Here is a 25,802-nt window from a genome sequence, read left to right on the forward strand (position 1 = left end):
TGGCTAAGGCTAGCCCATTTCAGTTTTCTTCTAAACACATCTTCTCCAAGAAACCTTTCACATTCCCTACTTATTTAAAATCATGTGTGTTGTCATTACACAGTGCCAAATCAGATCTCAAGAAATTTTCTTCATATCCCTCTTCTATCAAACGGTCACAGAACAAAATGGTTTTCTTTTCACACAATTTACTGTAAAAAGCTTTTATTAAGAAGGTTTAAGTCAAAAAATAAAACTCTTAATACAATTTCATACCGTCAAGTCAGTTCAGCAAATATATATCAGTACTTTAGCCATGTAAGGTTAAAGGTCCATTATCTTAAAATAAAATATATTTAGTTTTTAAAATTTATTCAAATAAAGTACATTTTCAATCCTATAAATTCCCTACATATACATAGTAAGAGGTAAACAAATGATAAAACTTGAATATTTAGTAATTTGTACTGGTGCTGTCACAATTAAACTCTGGTGTTATAAAACATACAACCACTTGGCTTTTCTCAGCTATGTGTACAAGATATATTCTATGCATTAAAAAATAAAATGCTAGGTAGAAATTTTAAAAACTCATATCTGCAAAGTGCGGCGGACCTTTCCTTTATTTAAATCTAACTGAATACTGTCATAGTAACTTTGACAAGCAGTACACAATCAGCACATGTGGTTACAACTGCTCAACAATATCTAACTTATTCCAAAATTGCCAATGATGACTGGGTTAAAATTAAAGCTAATTTGTAAACATCTCCTCTAGGAAATATAGTCTTCCAGTCGAAATAAAATAAGGTTTGTCTAGGGTATATTGTACAGCGGTTATTCTGTTCTTTGTGTTGCCTGCAGTACTTGCTAGGACATGATGCCGCTAAGAAAATATACGAATGGCCTGTGATGCTGGTTTTTGGCAGACAGGGCACTTGGGCTCGGCTTTCTCACATATGCGGTTGGCACACTCCATACAGAAGTAATTGTGACCACAAGGAACAAGTGCTGCAATCACTTCGCTCTCACGGCAAACTACACAGTCGCGGTTGTTTTTCTGCCTGCTTTCAGAACCACTCGAGTCTGTGGGAGAGCCAGATGTTGCTGAGGTACTCCCTGGGAGTGAAGATGATGAATAGCCTGGACTGTTTGAAAAGGCAGACAGGGTTGTCTGGTTAGGCAGCCATGCTAAATTAGCTAAAGGATCACTTTGCACACGCCTAGCCAGTGGATGATCGAGTGTACTACTATCAGAAATGGTGGGTGATACACGAAGAGTAGAAGAGCCACTAATGCTGTTAGTGCGTCTCTGGACAGTTGAGCTACCATTAAAGGCTTGAATAGGATTGCCATGCTCAAATGGAGACCAGATCATGCTGTGAGGCCCACTTAAGCAATCAATGGCTGGATACTCCAAGCCCACATCACGTTCATCCGAGTTGACAGAGGTAAGTGACTCCCCAAACGTGAAACCACCACTGCCTGTACTGAATGGACTTGTTGGACTGGTATCTGCTAATCTATTGCTGTAATAGGAATCAGTGGAAGTACTTCCCAAAGAACTTAGGCTGTCATTTCGAAAGGTAGCAGCAGATCTGCGGGCTGGGTTGGGGGCTTTGGACCAGAGGCTTCCAGTAGTGCCGATGCCGTCTAAGCTTACATCAGTTCCATTGGAGTGAAAGTCATTGTCTGCGGTTAAGTCGATAAGTACTCCAGTTCTCATTGAAATATGAGCCTCTATTTCCTCTCTGGCCCGATCCACATTTTCTGGCATGCCTGTGACCTCAAAAACTGGTTCTTTGTCACGACTTGGAGTGACTATGTATGTATGAGTTGTTTGCTGAATTCGTTTTATGGTAGCACCTTTAGGTCCTACCACAAGCCCCACCACACGATAAGGCACACGCACCTGGATTGTTGTCTGTCCTGGCAGGTTTGGAGGTCCTGCTACAGCTCCTGCCAGTCCATTTGTTTTGTTGCGAGATGCTCGGATCATCGAGAAATGTTCTGCTGCTGAAAGAATCTCTCTTTTAGCCATGGCTACATCCTCCTTTCTCCCAGTGACAATAAATACAGGCTCTTCACCTCGAACAGGAGTTTTTATGTACGTGTTTGTCTTAGCACGAAGCGCCTTAATTTTGCAACCTTTGAAGAGAAAAAAAAGTCATAAATTTTAGCAAATATCAGATCTTGATCATTATAAACACCCAAGCATATTTTGCTTCCTTTAGGCAGGTTGACAAAAGGTAGAGAAATGAAATACAGATATGAGATTCAAGGCTTTTGTTTTCCTTTGTGACAACCAGGAAACTGAAGAAATAGTTAGAAATATGTACACACGTACATATAAAGCTGCAATTCCATTATATAAACACCAATGCATTTTTGACATGGTTAACTTCTAATTTATGCTGTAATCAGCATGAAGGTAGTGCTCATATTAGAAAAGCTCTTGGGATTAAGTTGCCACAGCATTCTTAAGAATTTAAGAGCAAAGCTTGCAAGTACAATGATTGTGCTCTATAGGTTATACCAAATGCAAATATTAAAAATTGCAAAGATATATCCTATTCTTGGCAAGCCAACATTATTAAAACCATATGGGCAAAGTAGAGCTGCTGGCTTTTGGTTTTGATAAATCAAAACTATGTATGTTTAGGCTAAAACTGGTTAAAAAAGGGAACTTAAATAATCTGCAAAAGAAAGTTCCATGTCATGACAAAACAAGATACTGTGAACTAACGTACAAATAACTGACATCTGAATGCTAAATATAGGATTCAGTATAGATACATATATAATTCATTAACCTCAAATTGGCAAAATTTCTTTCAGATGGAGATAACACTAGCTGCATAGTAATAGGTATAGTAAAAGATGCACTTGTGAAATTGGGGTACAGGCATTGAAACAATGTGCACACTGTTTTACTCCGTGATTAGCCAGCATAGTATTGAGCTGAGGAATACTTGTGTAGTTACTGGCCTCAAGAGAAAATTCTCTTAACACTGGTATTAGGATTTATTACAAAGATATAGGAAAAGCTAATTTCAATCACATTATGCATTGTAGGAGCTAGATATAGTTGTTAAATTTCAAAGGGATTAAAGATTGTGGAGAAAGCAGGAACAGGGAATGGCGTTTGATGATCAGCCATGGTCACACTGAATGGCAGAGCAGACTTTAAGGGCCAAATGGCCTACACCTGCAACTACTTTCTGTTTCTATATCTTTTAGAGTAATGCTGAATATATATAGTAGCATCTTTAGCAACCATGATGTACTTTGTATTTAGTACAGAAAGAGATTGACAATATCAACGTTTGATTAGATTTCTGAACACAATCCTCCAGCCATATACTACGATATACCAAAACATCACACAACGAATATGAGATTTGACAAACATCAAATATGTCCTCGCAAATACTCTACCACTAAGGACACTGTTTGCACTGTGTTGCATTTAAAGGTCAACTAGCAACATTTAGTAATACAAGCAGGTCTCAAGTTGCTTTGCTCAGGTACTCTGATATTGGTGGGGGGGGGGGTTCTAACTTTTACCATGGCGTTATTGCAGTCCCACAACATTGCTTTGCTTTTCATTTTTAACATTCTTTGGCCCAGGTGTAATAAACATCCTCTCAGCAACACAAAATCTTCTTTGCAAACATAATTAGTTTAGAATGCTTTTACACATCACATTCAAGGATAGCATTATGCTGAAGGCAAGGGCCAGAGCCGAGAATGGAACATTTTTCTGCTGTGGCTCCCATCAAAATTAAAGGGCTCTAACTGCATAGTTTTACTTGATTTTTAATTTAAGATGTCACATCAACTACCCCCTACCTGCCAATTTAATTCCAGAATTGGTTTATCCATATTGGTTGCATAATGTTTTGAAGCAGAAAGGTGTAGACTCAAGTTCTGTGTGGACTGCAGTACAATACAGCTCACATTCTAGTTCAGATAAAGATCCAATAAATTATTCATAAAATCACAATGGTTACAAAGGGAGGCCATTTGGCCCATCACATTTGCCCTGTCTCTTTGCCAGAATTTATCTAATTCTATTCTCCTGCCCATTTCTGCAAGCCTCAAAATTCTCTCTCCAAGTAATAATCCAATTGCCTCTACCTCCAACTCAATCTCAGGCAGCACATTTCAGGTTATAACTATTTGCTACATAAAAACGTACTTCCTCCTGTCACTTTGGATTCTTGGGCCACTTGCCGTAAAATAGTTGTAGAGGAAGTTCTCAGCTCTGTGCTGGTTCCTGCACAACAACCAATATAATTTTTTTTGCAGAACTTGAATGCGTACAAAACTATTTGCAAAGTTGTACATTGTACGTAACAAGTTTTGAGACCCTGCTGAAATGCAGATTGGCTATTTAAACTCAAGTTGCTTACCATAAACATTCAAGTAGCTCTTGAATTATTTTTAAAAATTGCTCCCAGGTCACTGTCTACAAGATCTCAGAAGCATTATTGAATTGTATAACACAAAGACCATTCATGGTTTCCCCTCATTACTGTTTTGATCATAATTTTGAACATCAAACTTTAAAATCTTTATTGCTCTAGGTGCAACAATCTGTTTAAATCTTTTTTACCCTGGAACTAGACTTAATACTTTAGATGAATTTAGGTTTTTACTGCAATTCCTCACTCCTCATGGAAGCATTCCTGAGAATCTCCACTTTAAGTGAAGCATGGTTTCCTACAGAAATCAACATTAAAGGCACAGTTAGGTTCTTGCAGACAATTATTCCTCAAAGAAACAACAAATGAGTGGAAATAGGGTTATATATTTTGCAGTACTGTGTACTGCTTGAAGCAACTTTTGAAATGCTAGACAGTTAGGTACTTTATGATCTTTGTTAACATTAAGTTGAAATGGTGTATGTTCCCAAATACTACATTTAAAAACAAAATCTCTAAAATATTTAAATCTAGAACTACGGCGTAACTCTTCAATGCAAATAAACTACAAGTGCATTAAAATTATACTAACTAGATTAAATTTTAATTGACCGGAGGGTTGATATGGATTTGGTGGGCCAAATAGCCTGTTTCAGCACTGTAGGGATTCTGTGATCTAATACCTCACAATGTGAGAAGCTGGTTGGTGCTGATAAAACTACCTGCACCAATACATTCCTCCACTAGGTGGAGCCCAGAACTTCATTGCAAATTCAGACTAGAAGCCGGGACAGAAATGGACATCAGATTTTTCCAGACCAGAAAATGATGGCAGGAATGGAAGCCAGGAGAACAGGTGGAAGGCCATGGAAAAGTGTTAAATGCAGCAGGCCACAGAACAGGAAGTCTGGTAAATAACGTTAAACTGAAAACTAAACATTAAAGTCAAACCAGTCTTTTTGATTTAACAATGAGAAAGCAAAACATTAACCAAGTGAAATTTAACAGGGGCTTGCTGCATAGATTTAAAATATATTTTACTACAAAGAAAATCAAGGTGAAGAAATTCATTCCCAGTTAGATTAGTATAATTCTAACAACTTGCATCCTACCTAAACAGCTCAAACTATCTCAGTTTCACATATCACGGAAGGGAATAACTGCACTTATTCTTAGTTCAATACCACATCCCTGACAATTCACATCCAATTTCTTAATGCATCATCCTAAATCATATTGTTCCTCCTTAACAAATACCTCACACCAAATTAAAATTGCTAATAACAGGGATGCAGGGCAAAACAAGAGCCCATCGATGGCTTATGCTCCATCTGATAGGGTGAACTTCAAACGTATCACAGTTCATTGTGGTCTGTGGAACTTCTGCACTCATTGCATCTTTTCCTGCCCACCCGATTGTGACATTAAAATCTGGAAAATACAAAAAGTGATGCACGCATAACATTATGAACCCAGGTTCTCTGTATATTCCAGTCAATGTTCTGTTTTTTATTTGCCCAGTATCACAATTTGAATCCCCATGTTAGTATAGTGCACATGCAACTCTGTAGGAGTCTATGAAATGAAGATAGGAACAATGTTAGCCAAATAGAATGAGACCATCTCTCAGTGGCTATCGGTGTAACAACGCAAATGGCATATGAGCAAAATTGAATTCTGACAGCATTGTATGTAAATAAAAGTATCAAAACCTTCCCAACTTTGTTAATAGCCTGTTTATTCCCTGAATAAAAAAATCTTTTTTCAAAACCTTAAATACTTACTTTTAAAAATGTTTTGGATTCTGTATTCTTGAATGTGATGGATGAAGCATTGTTTCCAGTATTGTCACCCTAGGTCGGTCAGTTATCTACAGTGCAAAGTTCTCTTTCAGTCTTAGTCCTCTGGACCTGTTCACCACACAACTTCACACCAATTGCTTCAAATTCCCTTTATCTAAGAGGCAACACTACATCTCCAGTTTCTTACTTAGTAGAGTCTCTGAAGAAACTCAAACATATGATTTGTCAATAATGAGTCAGACATATGTCAAATTTCAGGTTTTGATTTCATTACTTATATTTTCAGCATCACTAATCTAATACTTGTATAACTGGAACTTTTTGTTTCACTCAGTGGATCTGCAGTGTTCTTGGGGCATACTCATGCCTCCTAAAGGTGCAGGCTAGTGCAAGGTATGATGACATAACTACAGGTCGCTCTCTTTTACTTCATTTAAATGGGTGTGTATTCAGATGCAAGCCTAACCACTGACTGAGCTATTCCATCACAAACTGTAGGCTAGTGTAAGCTAAAGGTAGATCATGTAAATGCTTCTGCACATTTTCTCAAAATTGCATTTCTAGCAAGAAGCAACAACTTCATGAGCAGCAATCCAGTTGGATTTTTCTGGTCTCTAGTCTTGAAGACAAATTTTAACCATTTTTCTGTCCATTGCCGACTCAGTTGAGATCAATTGAGAGAGATGAGGATGCTGAGTCCTTCTTGCCTTACATAAAGTGCACTGAACTAAAGCAGTACAGAGTTCTATTTAAAGCAATGAAAGCCCCTATTTGGGGCAGCACGGTGGCTCAGTAGTTAGCACTGCTGCCTCACAGCACCAGGGTCCCAGGTTCAATTCCAGCCTAGGGTGACTGTCTGTGTGGAATTTGCACATTCTCCCTGTGTCTGCGTTGGTTTCCTCCCACAGTCCAAAGATGTGCAGGTTAGGTGAATTGCCCATAGTGTTAGATGCATTAGCCAGAGGGAAATGGGTTACTTTTAGGAGGGTCGGTGTGGACCTTTTGGGCCGAAGGGACTGTTTTCACACGGTAGGGAATCTAATCTAATGCCGTTATGATTCTGGTTTAGCTGACTGCACATTGCAAATTTGACCAGTGGCTTATTAAAAGGTTCGGAATTCGGCAAGACTAAAATTTATATAACATTGCAAATATCTGAGACCGGTCATTTGGGCAATGTGAATTCTGGAATAAAGGATATCGAAAACAAAACTGCACATTTAGCATTTGCCCATCACTCCAAAGTTATATTATAAACTGAGGATTCATTTGCTTCATCTCAAAGCATTCAGAGGACCTCCCTAACTTCAGCAGCAAGAGATTTAGTAATCATATGCTCAAGAGTGCAATACCATGGTGCAGTTTTATGCTCTGGACCTAGCCACAAGCAACTGGAGTGGTCCAAACCCCCAACTTTGGGATCAGGCAAAAGACTGTCACTTATAGCTTAAAAGGTGAAATGATGGGATTTCAAATCGCAATGCTGTTCAGGATAGCATGATTACCAGAAACAGAGGGCCTACACAGCTGCAGGGTGACTTACTTCAACACTATTCCCATCAGTATCAAAGCATTATTGAGTCAAACAAAACAGAGTCCTAGAGAAACGCAGGACACCTGGCAATATCTGTTTTCTCTACAGAGTTAATGTTTCAAGACCAGAAGTGTTAACTTTATTTTCTCTCTCCAGATGCTATCAGATCTGCTGCTTTTCTCCAACACTTAGTTTCAGATTTCTCACATCTGCAGTTATTTTTCATTACCAAGTCAATTTTTATTATTCTATAAACAATCATACCATGGAAAATATACATAAAATGTAGGACATTAACACGGTCACTAACCCAAGCTTAACATTACATCTTTAAGTACATACTAAAGTACTACATACTGTGTAGCACTTGCACAATGAATCAGATGGAGCAGGACAGTCTTAAATTCTAGAATCAATTATCTTTTCAATTTCAAGTTAACTTCAAAATATGCTATCCCATAAATATCACTATTGTAACAGAAATACATACAAAGGCTCAAAGAAGGTCCCAAAAAGAGAACATTCCACCTATGGATATACATTAACATAAAACAGAGGTGATTTACAATATAAAATGTCAACAGAACATAGATCTGTCTTAATGCATAAATTTCTGCTTTAAACTATACCAAACAGAATTTTGCCACAAGAATGTACTAAGAATGTCCTACTGTAAATGTATTAGGAATTTGGTATAACTTATGTTGCTTAAAACACATGAACTGTTGGTTTTGAAGTTTTATCTGTTCTTCTGCAAATTTTCTCCAGCTACTTTTTGCTGGTTTCACCTTTTCCATCTTCCTATGCCTATAAATATGGCCATCAACCCAAACACAAGTTATCGCTGCACTCTATACCAATGATCTCAAATGTACTTGTCAACAAATTAACATGACTTTATGGAGTATAACTGCAAAATTGTAATATAAAACCTCACTGCCACTCCCAACTAAGTTGATTTACTACAGTAGCTCCCCCCCCCCCCCCCCCAAAGACCCGAAATAACTCCACATTTTTAGATCAGAAATTTGTGAACTTATTCTTTTCCCAAGATCTGGACCACTGAGTGTTGTTGCTACACCTTGTAAACTAACCAGCTTTCTCTCCACCCAATCAATCCCTCTCTCTATAGTTTCAGTACACTGTCTTCATTCTCAACATGGTCATTCTTTGCAAGGCTGACCAATTGCACCCCTAACTATCACCCATCTAAACTGCCAACCACAAAACCTCATCTTCAGTCAGCAACAAATTCAATGGCAGAACATCTGACTGAGTTAGGTGGTTATGGGTTCCCACTGAATCCCCACTCCAGAAACTTGAGCAACAGAATCCAGGTACATACTACAATATACCATGTAGGGTGCCGAATGATTAGATGTCAAACTGAGGCCCTGACTGTCTCTCAGGGTAAAATCTACTCCAAAATAAAAGGAATGAGGTCCTAAAGGCAGAATAGAGAGACTAAGGTTGCAAGTTAAAAAGCAGGACCCCGAAAGGTGGTGATCTCAGGACATGCTAGTCAGAGCAGAAATAGCAGGATATATCAGACAAAGACGTGGCTGAGGAGATGATGCAAAGGGAAGGGTTTCAGATTCCTGGGGCACTGGTTCTAGGGGAGGTGTGACCGCTACAAACTGGGCAGGTTACATCAGGGGAGGATTAGGACTGGTATCATCAGGGGAGTAGTTCCTAGAGTGGTGGGGAGGCTTCGAACTAAAATATGAGGGAAATGGAAACCAATGCCAGGAATTAAAAACAAAAACGGACAGACAGAAAGGGGAATTAGAAAAATGAGAGAGAAATCAAAGGTCCAGGATCAAACAGGGCCACAGTGCAAAAACAAAGGACAAATATTGTGATAAAGACAAACGTTAACACTTTGTATCTTAACACATTTACAGTAAAAATGAATTATTCATAAATAGATGAAAATAGGCATGAATTATTTGGGATTACAGCGACATGGCTGTAGGGTGACCAGGGATGGGAATGGAATACCCAAATGTATTCAGATCTTAAGAAGAACTGACAAAAAGGAAAGGGAGGGAGACTTACATTGTTGGTTAAAAAGGAAAGTATACAATAGTGAGGAAGGATATTAGTTCCAATAATATGAAATTAGTATGGGTAGAGGTGCAAATAAACATGAGTGGGGGTCACATATAGACCCCAAACTGTACAGGTGATGTTGGAAGTGACATTAAACAGGAAATTAGGGATGGAGAAAGTGAGGACTGCAGATCAGAGTCAATACGTATGGTGCTGGAAAAGCACAGCAAGTCAGGCAGCACCCGAGGAGGAGAGTTGGTGTTTCGCGCTTAAGCTCTACATCATTCCTGATTAAGAGCTTAAGCATGAAACGCCGATTCTTATGCTCCTCAGTTGCTGCCTGACCCACTGCGCTTTTCCAGCGCATTTTGACGGAGGAAATTAGACTTGCTTGCAATAAAGGAACATCTGTAATTCTGGATCAAATAAGTAACAACACAATACAGGAGGAATCCCTAGAGTGTTCCTTACAATAAGGAAACAAGAAAATTTATAATGGGGAACACAGATGGCTGACTAATTGAATACATACTTTGACTTCACAATGAGAGAACACAAATAACAGACAGAAATGTTGGGAAACATGGTTTAGTGAGAGGGAGAAACCTGAAGCAAATCAACATTAGTAGGAAACAGTGTTGGTGGAAGTGATGGAATTGAAGGCTGATAAACTAGAGACTCTGCTAACTTACATCCCAAATTACTTGGTGATCCTAGAAATAGTGGATACTATGGTGGTCATCTTTCAAGATTCTACATACTCTGGAATAGTTCTTACAGATTAAGAGGGTAGCTAATGTAATTAAACATGGGAGGCAAAGAGAACACTGGAAATTATAAACCAGTTAGCCTGATGTTGATATCAGGAAAATGGACTGGTGCCCATTATAAAAGATTTAATAGTACAGCACTTGGAAAACAATGGATTGGACAGAGTCAGCATGGATTCACAAAAGGGAGATAATGTTTAACCAATCTATTAGAATTCTTCAAGAATGTGACTCAGTTGATGAGGGGAGCCAGTGGATGTGGTTTATTTGGACTCAAAACTTTCAACAAAGCCACACATAAAAGATTAGTGTGTAAAATTAAAGCACATGGGATTGGGTGCAGTATATTAAGATTGATAGAAAACTGGTTTGTAGAAAGTCTTTTTCTAAATGGCAGGCAATGACCAATGGGGTACTAGCAGGAATCAGTGCTAGGACCTCACCTATTCACAATGTATAATGATCAGAATTAAGGAATGAAGCGTAATATCACCAAATTTGCAGGTGACACTAAGCTGGGTGGAAGGGTGAACTATGAAGAGGATCCAGAGATTCAGGAATGATGAAGAGCTTATGCACGAAATGTCGACTCTCCTGCTCCTCGGATGCTGCCTGACTGGCTGCGCTTTTCCAGCACCACGTTTTGATTCTCATCTGCAGTGTGATTTGGACAAGCTGAGAGTGGGCAAATGCATACTAAATGCAGTAAAACATTGATAAATAAGCAGTTATCCACTATGGTGGCAAAACAGAAAGATAAATTATATGAACAATTATAAATTGAGAGGGGGAATGTACAACAAATCCCAAGTGTCTCTGTACACCAAAGGTCAGCACGCAGGTGGTCAAGGCGGCAATTGGTACGTTGGCCTTCATAGCAGGAGGCCGAGAGTATAGGAGAAGGGATATCTTGGTGCAAACATACAGGACCTTGGTGAGACCAAACCTCGAACAGTGTGCAGTTTTAGTCTCCTCATCAGAGGAAGGGTGTTGTCAGAGGGAGTGCAGCAAAGTTTACCAGACTGATTCCTGCAATGGCAAGACTGATGTATGAGTAGTTGAATTGGTTAGAATTATATTCACGAGTTCAGAAGAAATGAGGGCAAATCTCAGAAATCTCAAATTTTAAACAGGACCAGATAGGGTTGATGTAGGAATGATGCTCTCTGCATCCATTACCTCATCTTTTCATTCCTTATTTTCCAAGTTCTAGCCTACACATCTTGGTCTTACAGTATTATCACCATTCCTTGTTTGAGACACTACAATGGACTTGTGCCATGCCAAAATCACATGGTTAACATGTTATATGAAAGTAATCTTTGTACTTGTCCAATTTTCTGCCAACACCTGAGCCAATAACCATTTCAGCTGGTCTCCTCTGCAGTTCTTCTCAACACAACTTTTTTCCTAATTCTGCTATAACCTTTGCCATGCAAAGATTAAACTGTCAGCAACATTTAAGCCATGTTCTAATCTATCACAAGAATTCAACTTTGGACTGGTCTTCTTAATTACATGATACTCCAAGATATATCAAGGGGCCAATTTACACATGCATGACGACAACTCCCAACTCTATGTATATCTAAATACTATATAAGCACAGATGTTATTATTGCCTTCCAAACCAAATTAATTCTCCTTGGCTTACACCAGCCCATATCTGCTTCTAACTTTGAATCCACCAACTTCAGCTGCCAGACCAAATCACTGGTAGTTCGCTTAAACCCCAAGTTCCAATTTTATTGTAACCAATCCTTATACTTCATCACAGTAACATAATCCATCTGCCCCTGCTGATTCAAAACATCTTACTTAATGCACCGTGATTCTTGTTGCAGTATCTTCGAGACATTCTAGATATTCACCCTCAACACTCCATAAATTACAGTCAACATCTTATCCTAATGTGAAAATCTAACAGGCCTCATGTTGTCCCCACTCCGTGAACTCTTGGTAACCTAAATCTCATATTCTGAACCACCATGTCTCACTCCCCTTCAGGTCAACCTTACCCCTAGCTTATGCTCGTGATCACCCTTCAGCAATACAAACAATGGATTAATTCTGCAGCCATGCCCTTTCCTACTTTGCCAGTAGTTGTCTAACACTCCACAGTGCTTTCTTGTTCTTGCTGCGTAGTGTCCCGGGCAGTTTCCAACTGCATTCCTTTCTTTCACTAGCCTTCAACCTTCCCTTCCACAACCCAATCCTCTCCCTATTTTCAAAAACGATTTTGCTCATTGATTCAAAGTGATTGTGGTGTGGTCTTGTGCATAGACTAGTTTTCATGTTTGCACTCACCACTCATTCTTCATCCCTGAAGTCAGAGCTGATGATTCAGTGGGGCTTGGAAGGCTGTAGGGAACTTAGAACAGGACGCACTGAGGATTCCTGAGGTGGTGTACAACAGCAACCTTTGCATGTAGTTTCCCTTCCCCACATGCAAAACACATTTAGGACCATTCACTACACGACTAGAAAGAAAATGATAGCTGTTCAATGCACGCTTTAAATATGTGTTCATTAGTAGTAAGAAAGTATATTCTCTCTTTTAGAAATAACATTTTGTGGCAACAAAATTCATCCCATCAATCTCACCTCTGCTTTCAAAGGGGAGCTGCAAGGGAGTTGCAGCCTGGGCAACCTCTCTCTCAATGTGGTCATTCTTTTAAAATTAATATATAATTCAGTAAAAATACTTTTACATTTTTGAGCAATTTCAGCTCCTGGTGAGGTTTAGCTACTTTCAGGTGCAAAAACAACAAGTGACCTTCACATACTTCAGTCAACTGCAAAGTACAGAAGATTAGAAGAATACCAGAATAATAGTGCACACAGTTTCTGCTAAATGAATAGATTAAACGGAAACAAATTTTACTGGCAAAGTGCTTAAAAGGACAACGACATTAACACAACAGACACTATGCAATCATGTTATTTCCAGACATTTTACATTCTACATTACACATAAATCATTGCAGGGCAATCTAGTCTGCATTCAATACTTTCGCAACAATTACAGACTTGATCCCCCTCATTTCATCCTTCACATTACAAAGGTTCTGTGACTGTGCAGACCTTTATGGAGGTTAAATTCCTATGATTCTTACAATTACTACAGAATTCAGACAAAACAAAGATTTGGATTTTCTTCACAATACTTAATATGTTTTCTGTTTTGCAATACTGCTTGAATAGTCAGTATTTGCAGATACACCAAGTCTTATTACAATACGATAAATGTACCGTTACTGAAAACATCACCTAGCAAATGAAGTTCAGTGTTCCATAATAGGAAGTATCTAAAATTGAATATGAAAGCCTACATTTCCTAACCACAAAACTAACTAACAGGTTAATTTGAACCTCTTGGATTCTGCACAATGTCACTATTTTTACTTCTAAAATTTTAATCTACTACTTCATAATTCAACAGGATGGATCATTTCAAAGAAGTAAAATATTCAAACTACTCCACTTGTATCATCAATTTTGCACTTTCTATACTTAGGATTTCCATGTACTAATAGTTTTCCTCTTCATATAAATACAGGTAACAGAATGTCAGATAAGCTTGCAAGTTTAATAAATACTCTGAACTATATTTCAGCTGCCAGCTGAGTGCCTCAAGTTTTTTTTTTAAGATCTCCACTAGTTTTTTGTAGCTTTCCATGGTAACACAGGATAAGATGGAAGGACAGAAGGAAGGAATTCAACTCATTGAGTCTGCTCCGCGACTCAGTAAGTTCATGGTTAATATGATAGTCCTTAACTCCACATATTGCCTTTTCCCCATAAACCTTGATTGTCTTACTGATTAGAACTTTATCACAGCTTTGAATATACTTAACAACTCAGCCAAGACAGCCCGCTGCAGTAAAAAATTCCAGTTTCACTGCCCTCAAGACAAAAAATTCCTTATCTGCCTTAAAAGGGATACCCCTCTGGTCTTAGATCCCTTTACTGCATCTACACTGTCAAGATTCCCCAAGAATCCTCTATGTTTCAATATCGTCACCTCTCATTCTTCTAAACTCAAATGAGTACATGCAAAACCAACTCAAGAACTCAAACAGTCTTGCCATTTCCAGGATCAGCTTAGTGAACCTTCTCTGAACTGCCAGCAATGTCAATATATTTTTCTTTATGATTTGGAGATGCCGGTGTTGGACTAGGGCATACAAAGTTAAAAATCACAACATCAGGTTATAGTCCAACAGGTTTAATTGGAAGCACACTAGCTTTCGGAGCGACGCTCCTTCATCAGGTGGTAGTGGAGGGCTCAATTCTGTGCGTTAGGATTGAGCCCTCCACTACCACCTGATGAAGGAGCGTAGCTCCGAAAGCTAGTGTGCTTCCAATTAAACCTGTTGGACTATAACCTGGTGTTGTGATTTTTAACATTTTTCCTTCGACAAGGTGACCAAAATATTCACACTATCCAACTGTGCTCTGACTACAGCCTTATACAATCTTAATATCGAGTCAGAATCATACAGCACGAAGATAGGCCCTTTGCCCCAAACTGGTCCATGTCAATCATAATGTCCACTAATGCTAACCCCATTTCCCTGCACTTGGCCCACATCCTTCTAAATCTTTCCCATCCATGTGACCAAATGCCTTTTAAATATTGTTAGTGCACCTACCTCAACCATTTCCACTGGCAGCTCATTCTATATGCATACCACTCAAAAAAAAGGTGGCCCTCAGGTTCCCTTTTATTCTTTCCCCACTAACCTTAAACAGATGCCCCATAGTCCTTAATTCTCCAAACTTGAGAAAAAGACTGAAGATTGAACTTTTGAGATGGCGGACGAGAACTTCTAAATCCCACTGCACTGTAGTTTTCTGCAGTCTAGCGCCATTTAAATGACATTCAGCTCACGTTCTTCCTACCAATGTGCATAACTCATTTTTGCACATTTATATTCCATCTGCCAAGTTTTTTGCTCATTTGCTTAAAATGACTATATGCCTCTTTGTATTCATGAATTTGGAGATGCCGGTGTTGGACTGGGGTGTACAATGTTAAAAATCACAACACCAGGTTATAGTACAACAGGTTTAATTGGAAGCACTAGCTTTCGGAGCGCCGCTCCTTCATCAGGTGGTTGCATGTCCTCTTCGTATTGTGTGCGTAATCCTCACCCCTTGCCTTCTACCCATGCACGTCATTTGCAAGCTTGGCTATAATACATTCACTTCCTTATCCAAATTATTAATATATATTGTAAACAACTGCGGCCCAACACTGATCCCTGTGCACTAGTTACAAGGTTACCATTCTGAAAAAGCACCCCCTTGTCCCACTTTAGTTAGCCAATCCTCTATTTATGCTAATGCATTCCCAGTTACATAGGTTCTTAAGAAACCTTGCCTGAACATCCATTTACCAACTCAAAGAAGCTCCAAAAATGAAAATCATATCATGCTTCATCTCAACTATGAGATACTGTGATCAGACTTCAAGAATGTCTTAAAATTAAATCCCAAAATAACCAACTTTAATTAGCAAGAAAAATGTTCATGCAGAATTCAAGGTACATTTAACCTGCAGCAATATTTCTGAATTTATTGAATTGATTAATGATTAAGGTGCACTAATTGGCATGCAAGTTTTATTACAACTTATCAAGACATTTATTTTACTTATTGCTTTGACTTAACTATATTTCAAATATATTGCATTTTTTTGTTTTAAAATTTGTGTATTTGGGCATACAAATTTAAGAATATAATTGTTGAACTGAAGACATCAAGTTTAAATATTCCACATCAGGTTTCAAGAACATCCAACTGGATGGATGCTGCATGAAATGTTCATTTCACTCTTGCCAAAAAACCTCAAATTCATCCATGACAACATACCTAATTCCTTCTGACACAGTAACAGAAGAGCCCATTTGATCAACCATCTTTACGTCAACATAATAAAGTCGATAGATAATTTGGTGCTGTATTCCATGCCACTATCAGTATGAAATTAGCTCAAATTAATTCCCAGGGCAGGACTGACTGGTACGAGGAGTCATAGTTTGAAGATATTAGGAGGAAGGTATAAAGGAGACATCAGAGATATGTCCTTTACGCAGAGAGTTGTGAATGCATTGCTGGCTGTGGTGGTGGAAGCAGAGTCATTGGGGACATTTAAGCGACTGCTGGACATGCACATGGATAGCAGTGAGTTGAGGGGTGCATGGGTTAAGTTACTATATTTTACATTAGGATTAAACCTCAGCTCAACCTAAGGGCCTGTTCAGTGCTGTACTTTTCTATGTTCTATAGTTTCTACAGAAAAACTGGAAAAAACTTGCTATCATGACATACAGGTTTATGAGACCTTTCACCCTTCCAGAATTTTGGTGTGAATGAAAAAAAATACTTTTGAGATGTATATTTATGATATTCAATGTTCCACATTTATTGAAACATCATCAACCTTCGTTTTCATTTTAGAAATTACAATTGAAATCTCTTTTCTCACTGAAGTATGCGCATTATTCAATTAAGAACTTTGACCTATACTGAGTTATACAATGCATCACTTTACTGGTGTCTAAAATAGAAGTCTTTATGGAGGCAAAAAAAAACTAGTTACAGAATAAAAAATATTACCTGATAAAAGTAGTTTAGGTTTTGAACAAAAGCAAGATGAAAGTCAGATGTTCAGCACGGAAACAGACCCTTTGCCAACTTATCCACGCTGACCAGATATGCTAAATTAATCTAGACCCATTTATCAGCCTTTAGCCCATACCCCTTGAAACCCTTCCTATTCATATACCCATCCAGATGCCTTTTAAATGTTGTAATTGTACCAGCCTCCACCACTTCCTCTGGCAGCTCATTCCATACACGTAACACCCTCTGCATGAAAACGTCGCCACTTAGATCCCTTTTAAATCTTTTCCCTCTCACCTTAAACCTATACTCTCTAGTTTTGGCTACGTCCACTCCGGTGCAAAGACCATGTCTATTTTCCCTATTTGTGCCCCTCATGATTTTACAAACCTCTAAGGTCACCCCTCAGCCTCCGAAGCTCCACTTCCAGCCTTTTCAGCCTCTGCCTATAGCTCAAACCCTCCAACCCTGGCAACATCCTTGTGATCTTTTCTGAACCCGTTCAAGTTTTACAACATCCTTTCCATAACAGGGAGACCAGAATTGAACACTGTATTCCAAAAGTGGCCTAACTAATGTCCTGTACAGCCACAACATGATCTCCTAACTCCTCTAACCAATGTACTGACAAATAAAGGCTTGCACGTAAAATGCCTTCATTATCCTTCTGTGAATACTTTCACGAAACTATGAACCTGCACTCCAAGGTCTTTTTGTTCAGCAACACTCCCCAGGACCTTATCATTACATGTTTAAGTCATGCCCTGATTTCCAAAATGCAGAGATGTTGAAAAATAGATGCATAGAAAATCAGAGTGCTTGGAGAAACATGGAGCACTAGGAGAGGCTCAGCTACATGATAGTGGAGTAGATCTGAAATGGGAACAGAGGAGGAAGAAATAATACAATTTAGAACAAAATAAAAATGAAAGATGTCAGTGGAAGGGATGAGACCACAATGTGATTAAAGGCAAAAATTGTGAGGGTGATAAACATATAATAGGAAACTGAAGCAGCTAAAGAACAGGGGCTACGGTGTAACAGGAGAAGCGCATTTTGGTCAGGATGTAATATGTAAATTTTGGAATTCAGTAATTCATGTTCAACTAACTGAGTACAGGGCTGACCAAAGACATGAATAAACCTTTCAGCAGCAAAATAAAAAACAGATGGAAAAATATATAGTACAGCATGACAAAGCCAGTTAAGGAATATAGGATTTATTTTTAAAGTCATAACTTGAAAACTAAATGCTTGCTTTTGAAAAAATGTACAGATTCCCATCCCATACATTTACAAAGTAATTATCCAAGATCAGGTTTAAGCACATAATTCCGCTTCCACACAAACAGGTTAAACTTCCCAAAAAGGAAGCTCTTCCAATAATTCTATTTGACTAAAATTAACTATAGTGAAATATGCAAGTACTTTAATTATAATTGTTACAAACAGAAAACTGTGATGACAACAAAATGTGTTGCTGCTATGGATTCCAATATAAAATGTCAGCTCACTAAAACAGGGAAGACTATTGAAATATGTACTGAGCGCACAAACAAAATACTGGATGTAGAATACAAGTATTAGAAGCCTCAATGTGATTAATATCCAATTTCAGAACTGAAATACTGACTGCATTAGTTGAGTTGTTTGTCTTCACTACAGTGATCTTTGCATCCTATTTGAGCGAGACTACCAAAGCAGCATGCTAATTTATGCTGTTTCCAGGACCTGGGTTGAAACTCCCTAAATGTTAGCGGGTGAACAGTCAAATTGCAATGACTGCATTAAATCTAGGGTTTCCACAGTAAATGAATGTTATTCCAGCTGATGGCCCCATCAAGCCGTCTATAGCTTTTTAAAAATTCAGCCAGACTAAATTTGATTTGGCAGAATGAATAAAGTTCAAGGAACTATTAACGCAGCAGTAGTTGTGACAGAGAAAATGTTGTATCTTGCTGCAAATTCAGTACGTTTAGAGATAAAGTTAGGCAGTTTCAACAAAAATGTCAAAATTAATTTCTCAAAACTTGTTCACTTCACTGATTAATTTCTCGCAGAAATATTATGCAAGTTGTGACCAATCGTATTCAAGCTGTTCTTTCACATAGTGGTTAAATCCTCTGATCTTTGTAACAGACAGAATTTTTTCTCCAAAGTTGAAAATCAATAACAGTATCAACATCAGTTTAAACTGAGTAGAATTAAAAACAAATCTTGCTTTTTTCATTGCTACTCCTTGGCCAAGACCACAGCATGCACTCTAGAACTGCTTATCATCAACACTACAATGGCAAACATGGTTGACTCAATGGACATGTGTCCTTCCTTTTACCTTTTTGGCTTCTTTCCCACTCCTTCAACTGATTAAATCAATAATTTTATTTCATTTATATCCCAAGGTTACTAAAGTAGTATTCATCATCCATTATTACATTAAATTCATTAGGGTGAGAGATAAAACAAAGCAAACAGAGTAAAGTTCAAATCAGTGATCAAAATCATTCACTCAACAGAGCAGGAGATAATACTTGTTACAGCTAGTATCATAAGCTAGCTGCTGCTAATTTTAAAAACCGGGTTTTAAGGGAGTTAACTATTTTATTCTTTGTGCGAAAACAAAGAAAACATGGTTAATAACTCAGTATTGAACTGTATAGGTGGTCACAGGTGAGATTGCCAGTACCATAAGAAACAGGTACAGTAGGCAGTTGTTGAGCACCTCGAGCCTGGTCTGCCATCAATAGAATCAGTTCATCTGAAGGGGTGCATGCTAGTTATCCCAAGAGTAATGCCTGATTTAAAGGCAGGGGTCGGGGATTGGTTTGCATGGAGGGGCCAAGTAAAGAACAAGCCTGTTCAGTTAAGTTTTCAAGGTTCTCTCAGTTGTACATCAACTGCAGCTAAACTCATATTAATCTTCTGGTATCACTGTTCTGAAATTGCCAACACAACCCCATGCAACTTTGCCCCTCCTTTATTGGGAAGCAATGGCACATTGAATGGAAAGATCAGTTGCTTAATATATATTGATTTTTACAGATTTCCTACAGGGTGGAAACAGGCCATGTAATAACCACAAAAATATGAAAATAAGGCCTAAAAATTAAAAGTATTGAGATATTATAGGAAACCACAGGAACAGAGAGGAACATGTTAAGAAAGAAAAACACTGACAAAATGGCCATAGCAATCAGCTGACCACACAGTTTAGCCAAGCTTCACACAGCCAAAGTGGAATAAACAAAACCATTTGAACTGAAATTAACACTATCAAAGCACACTTAAACTAGCTCACCCAGTTAAAGGTCCACATTGCCCAACATGGTCTTACACCTGTATGATAAGTTTCACATTTGAGGTGAAATACATCAACAATAATCAAGCTTGGAAACAAACTCCTATGTAAATACACAAACCAATTTTTATTTCAAGCCAGTTTGTAGCTCAAGGAACTGTTTTTGGCACAGAGGCATTGCAGACTTGTGACCACAGAACTTGAGAAAACACTTTGCCTCTTAAAGGGCACCCAGTGACAATGCAAATTGGAGAGAAACACCTAGGCACTGAGAACAAAGAGATTGACAATATTCATGATTGCTAACTGAAAACAATGTTGGACACCGAACAGACTCAAGGACGCTGCAAGGTCTTTAAATGTATATAACTTCCTTTTGTGATAGATACCATCCCTCTAGCTTTGCACCTGTGTTTATGCATCTTTGATGTAACTTTCTTCTCCCCCACCCCCCCATAAAATTAGGTAAAAAACAATGACTGCAGATGCTGGAAACCAGATTTTGGATTAGTGGTGCTGGAAGAGCACAGCAGTTCAGGCAGCATCTGAGGCAAAAGCCCTTCATCAGGAATAAAGGCAGAGAGCCTGAAGCATGGAGAGATAAGCTAGAGGAGGGTGGGGGTGGGGAGAAAGTAGCATGGAGTACAATAGGTGAGTGGGGTGGGGATGAAGGTGATAGGTCAGGGAGGAGGGTGGAGTGGATAGGTGGAAAAGAAGATAGGCAGGTAGGACAAGTCATGGGGACAGTGCTGAGCTGGAAATTTGGAACTAGGGTGATGTGGGGGAAGAGGAAATGAGGAAATTGTTGAAGTCCACATTGATGCCCTGGGTTTGAAGTGTTCCAAGGCGGAAGAGGAGGCGTTCTTCCTCCAGGCGTCTGCTGGTGAGGGAGCGGCGGTGAAGGAGGCCCAGGACCTCCGTGTCCTCGGCAGAGTGGAAGGGGGAGTTGAAATGTTGGGCCACGGGGCGGTGTGGTTGATTGGTGCGGGTGTCCCGGAGATGTTCCCTCGAGTCCTCGAGTGCTCTGCTAGGAGGCGTCCAGTGTCCCCAATGTAGAGGAGACCGCATCGGGAGCAAAGGATACAATAAACGATATTAGTGGATGTGCAGGTAAAACTTTGATGGATGTGGAAGGTTCCTTTAGGGCATTGGATGGAGATGAGGGAGGAGGTGGTGTGGGGCGCAGGTTTTGCAGTTCCTGTGGTGGCAGGGGAAGGTGCCAGGATGGGAGGGTGGGTTGTAGGGCGGGTCGTGGACCTGACCAGGTAGTCACAGAGGGATCAGTCTTTGCAGAAGGCAGAATCGGGTGGAGGGGGAAAATATGTCCCTGGTGGCGGGGTCTTTTTGGAGGTGGCAGAAATGTCAGCGGATGATTTGGTTTATAAAAATAATAAAACTCCCCTTTCATTCAAAGAACCCATGCAACTGGATCCTTAATCACAGTTATAGAGTCACAAAGCATGGAAACAGACCCTCTGTTCCAACTCGTCCATGGCGACGAGACATCCCAATCTGATCTAGTCCCATTTGCTAGCATTTGGCCCATAATCCTCTAAACCCTTCATATTCATAAAAGGCATCTGGATGGGTATAAATGTTGTAATTACACAGTTGACTTTAGATATTTACATTTGTATGTCTGGCACTGTGATATCATTGTGGCCAACCATGAAAGTTGAAAAAAAATGTAACTGATTCAACCCTCTTCATATTATAACAAAGTAAAGTCACAACAGAATAACATACATTTGAACAGTTCAATTTTGAAAAAAAAGTGTTTCATTAGCACAGATTGAAATACTAACTAAACAAATGTACATTTCTGAGGGAAAATACTGAACAAGGCCCAGCTAGTTCCCTCAAGAGATTGCCAAAATCAGAAAATCATGACTCACTTGGTCAGGGTTGTATGATCTAAGTAGAGGTTATTCATCATCTCAACCCCCATATTTAATCAATGGTAGACTAAAATTTAAAATAATGTAGTTCTCTTGGAACAAAAACAAATAACTTTAAGCAAGTTATTGATAAAAGCGAAGTGGCATAATTGGTTCAAACACAATTTAATTCAATTTCTGGATATCACAACATATTGATACACTATTCATACAAAAATTTTAATTTCAGTTAACACTTAAGTGTGAAAACTTTCAATGCATTATTTGTCAAGTCTACCCAAAAACTGAGCCTATACAATAATTACCTCGGGTCCCCTCCCTTGATTATCACTTCATGACCATAGCAGTGAGAGCACAAGCTTGGATGTGATAAGTCTCTACTTGCGGTACATTTCAGAGAACACCTCTGAGACACCCGGACCAACCAACCCAACCACCCCGTAAGCTCAACACTTCAACTCCCCCTCCCACTCCACCAAGGACATGCAGGTCCTTGGACTCCTCCATCGCCAGACCATAGCAACACGACGGTTGGAGGAAGAGCGCCTCATCTTCCGCCTAGGAACCCTCCAACCACAAGGGATGAACTCAGATTTCTCCAGTTTCCTCATTTCCCCTCCCCCCACCTTGTCGCAGTCAAATCCCTCGAACTCAGCACCTCCTTCCTAACCTGCAGCAATCTTCTTCCTGACCTCTCTGCCCCCACCCCACTCCGGCCCATCACCCTCACCTTGACCTCCTTCCACCTATAGCATTTCCAACGCCCCTCCCCCAAGTCCCTCCTCCCTACCTTTTATCTTAGCCTGCTGGACACACTTTCCTCATTCCTGAAGAAGGGCTTATGCCTGAAACGTCGATTCTCCTGTTCCTTGGATGCTGCCTGACCTGCTGCGCTTTTCCAGCAACACATTTTCAGCTGTGATAAGTCTCTAGTCAAACAGCCCAGAGAGCTCTCAAATGTTTAAACTCAATAATGTAAAATGGCTGGTTACTTGTATCAAGAATCCAATGGCTGTCAGATTCCAACACAAGCTTAATAGGTTCAAAATGAAGGATCTGAGAGAGGAAAGCACATGGGTAGTGTCGATAAAATTGAAACTCACAAGGAAGTGACTGTTTACTCAGCATTCCAAATCAGATATACTGACTTGAAATTTCCAAGAGTGTTTAGTTTCTAACTAGGATGTTGTGCTAGTGGTCTTTGCAGGGTCATTCTACCCAGTCAAAAATGTCAGTGTCACCCCTTAGCAGAATTGCAGTGTTTAAACTTAAATATTTTCAAGATAGCATTCAAGATTCTGCAAAGACGCAATAAGAACCTATGACTAAAGTGTTTAATTGAAGTGAGCATTTAATCGTTAAAAAGCCTAAAGTGCCTGAAGTCAATGTTGCTAAATTGATAAATTTTGCAAATTAATCTAATTAAATTATGACAATTTTTGCATTTCTGGAAACAAAGGCAAAAATGTAAAACACTTAAATCAATCCCAGACTCCCAGCCCTACAGCCTATGATGTCAGCATATAAATCAGAGCATGGTTTGATTCCTGAACAAAGAAAACAATGAACCTGGGAAAAAATTGCCTCTTTTTACTAAAAAAGAATGATCATCACCTTTAATTCCAATGCAAGAACTTACACTTTCTGATTATAACAGTACCAGAATAAAATATTTGTGTCTAATAGGAATTTTCAGTCCAATCTTACACAATAGCCACACAGGATTCGGAATTTTTATCTACCAAGCCTGTGTATGCGCTCAGGGATGCATATCGAGAGAAAGAAAAATAATGGATCCATCCCATTTCCAAATGAACAATTTTCACCAACAAGAGTGCTTTAGTAATATCCTGTCAGACTACAAACACGTCGAATTTGTTGACTTATATCGGATTGGGATTTCGCTATTGAACGGTCCAATGCCTCGACTGCGCTGAAGTATTTCATCCATGAAAGTCCTGCACTAAAGAAGCGATTTCTGCTCCCTTCACGCCACCCTACACAAAGAAACTACATTCAATCTAAATCTGCATCTTTATCTTCCAACGATGTGAAAACAAACCCATAACCCATTAGTCCCTGGTGTAAAACGGTCAATCGAACCAAAATCGTGAAAGAGCTATCATGAAAGCATCTTTTGTAGCAAACACAAAGACAATGCGAACCCATCCCCAATGCACATAGTTGTACCTACACTCACTAAATTTAACGCATTCGAGAACGCTTTGTCTTCCCTTTCAGGATTTTCCTTTCGCGCTGTAGCTTGTTTTATCCGATTTTCTGCTTTTAAAAAAGTGCATGTTTAAAAGTATTTACTTTGCAATGCACAATGCCGTGCTTACTGCTGCTGGAAACTATATTTGCACCCTCGGGAGTTGGCAAAACTTTTTTAAGACAAAAAAAAAAGAAATGTGAGTTTTTGTTTTGTGTCGCTTCCTCGTCGAGCGTCTCTTTACCTTGCCTTCCAACGATCTCGGCCACATGTTCGGAGCTGGGCACCGGGACACACTCGGTCATGTTGACGCTCTTCCTGCGCCCGGGATCCCCGGGCATGGTGAACAGCGGGGGAGGCGGCGGTACCAGCGGCGGGTGGAACAGCGAGGCGGCCGAGTGCGGCAGCCCGGCCAACCCATTCATGCCGCTCTCATCCTCCAACTCCTCGTCGTCGTCCTCCTCCTCCTCGTCGTCCTCCTCCTCCCCGGCCACCACTCCTCCACCCTCACCACCTCCCCCCCCTCCTCCTCCTCCTCCCCCCTCGCCCAAGAGGCCGTCTCCTTCCTCCCCCAGCCCCAAGATGGAGAGGTGATCCAAGGCGAGCCGCAACGATTTCTGCTCCTCTTCCGTCCCGGCGGCGGCGGTGGCGGCAGTGACTGCAGCGGCTCCACTCGCACTGACAACCGCACCGGTGCCGCCGCCGCCGCCGCTCACATTTTCGCCGCCAGCTTCGCTGACAGGCTCCATCTCGGAGAACATGGAGCCCGGCATCCCGCGGCCGCCCGGCCGGCTGGCTGGCTCGCTCTAGCTATGCGAGAGTCCGGGCTCGCTCTCGCGGGCGCGCAACCCCCCACCCTAACCCCCCCTCCTCCCTCTCTCTCTGTGCGTCCCTCGGGCTCGTGCCTTCCCGTTCGCCCCGCGTAACCCCGGGATAGCGCGCACACGCGCTTTCTCCCTCTCCTACACCACAGCCCCACCCCCTTTCTCCAGATTCGGGCTCACTGACTTCCCACCCACATAAACACAACAAGTTCCGCGCCTGCGCCCCACCCCACTCCTCCCAGCCCGGCCCCTGGCTCGTGCCCCCCTTTGTCTTCGACCCGCGCGCGCTCCCTGTCTCACCCCTCTTCCCACCCCCCCCCCACCCGCTTCGCACTCCTGTTCCTCTCCCTGTACCCCCCCACCCTCCCGCCCTGAG

At 40.2% G+C, this 25,802-nt stretch overlaps 2 protein-coding genes across 2 annotated transcripts in view; both read right to left on the minus strand.

Annotated features, from left to right (window-relative positions):
- The window catches only part of LOC140494650 (unconventional myosin-Vb-like), a 297,411-nt gene extending 272,431 nt beyond the window's left edge, over positions 1-24,980 (minus strand). Inside the window, exon 1 of the mRNA XM_072594066.1 lies at positions 24,847-24,980. Coding sequence (XP_072450167.1) covers positions 24,847-24,873 — 27 coding nt within the window. The 5' untranslated portion in view covers positions 24,874-24,980. The remainder of the gene's footprint in view (positions 1-24,846) is intronic.
- Positions 219-25,027, minus strand: LOC140494651 (RNA-binding E3 ubiquitin-protein ligase MEX3C-like). Its single transcript, XM_072594067.1, has 2 exons — positions 24,847-25,027; positions 219-2,127 (listed from the first exon to the last, which is right to left on the minus strand). Exons 1-2 carry the CDS (start codon positions 25,025-25,027, stop codon positions 866-868), a joined length of 1,443 nt encoding a protein of 480 aa, XP_072450168.1. The 3' UTR covers positions 219-865.
- Positions 25,028-25,802: the final 775 nt, after the last annotated feature.

This window comes from Chiloscyllium punctatum, chromosome 24 (genome assembly GCF_047496795.1).
Source record: "Chiloscyllium punctatum isolate Juve2018m chromosome 24, sChiPun1.3, whole genome shotgun sequence".
NCBI classification, from domain to species: Eukaryota; Metazoa; Chordata; class Chondrichthyes; order Orectolobiformes; family Hemiscylliidae; genus Chiloscyllium; species Chiloscyllium punctatum.

Excerpts from the sequence above, each read along its gene's own strand:
- LOC140494651 (XM_072594067.1), bottom strand. The coding sequence starts at position 25,027 with ATGAATGGGTTGGCCGGGCTGCCGCACTCGGCCGCCTCGCTGTTCCAC. Across the intron at positions 2,128-24,846 it reads CGAGATCGTTGGAAGGCAAG|GTTGCAAAATTAAGGCGCTT; the intron begins GTAAAGAGACGC and ends TTCTCTTCAAAG.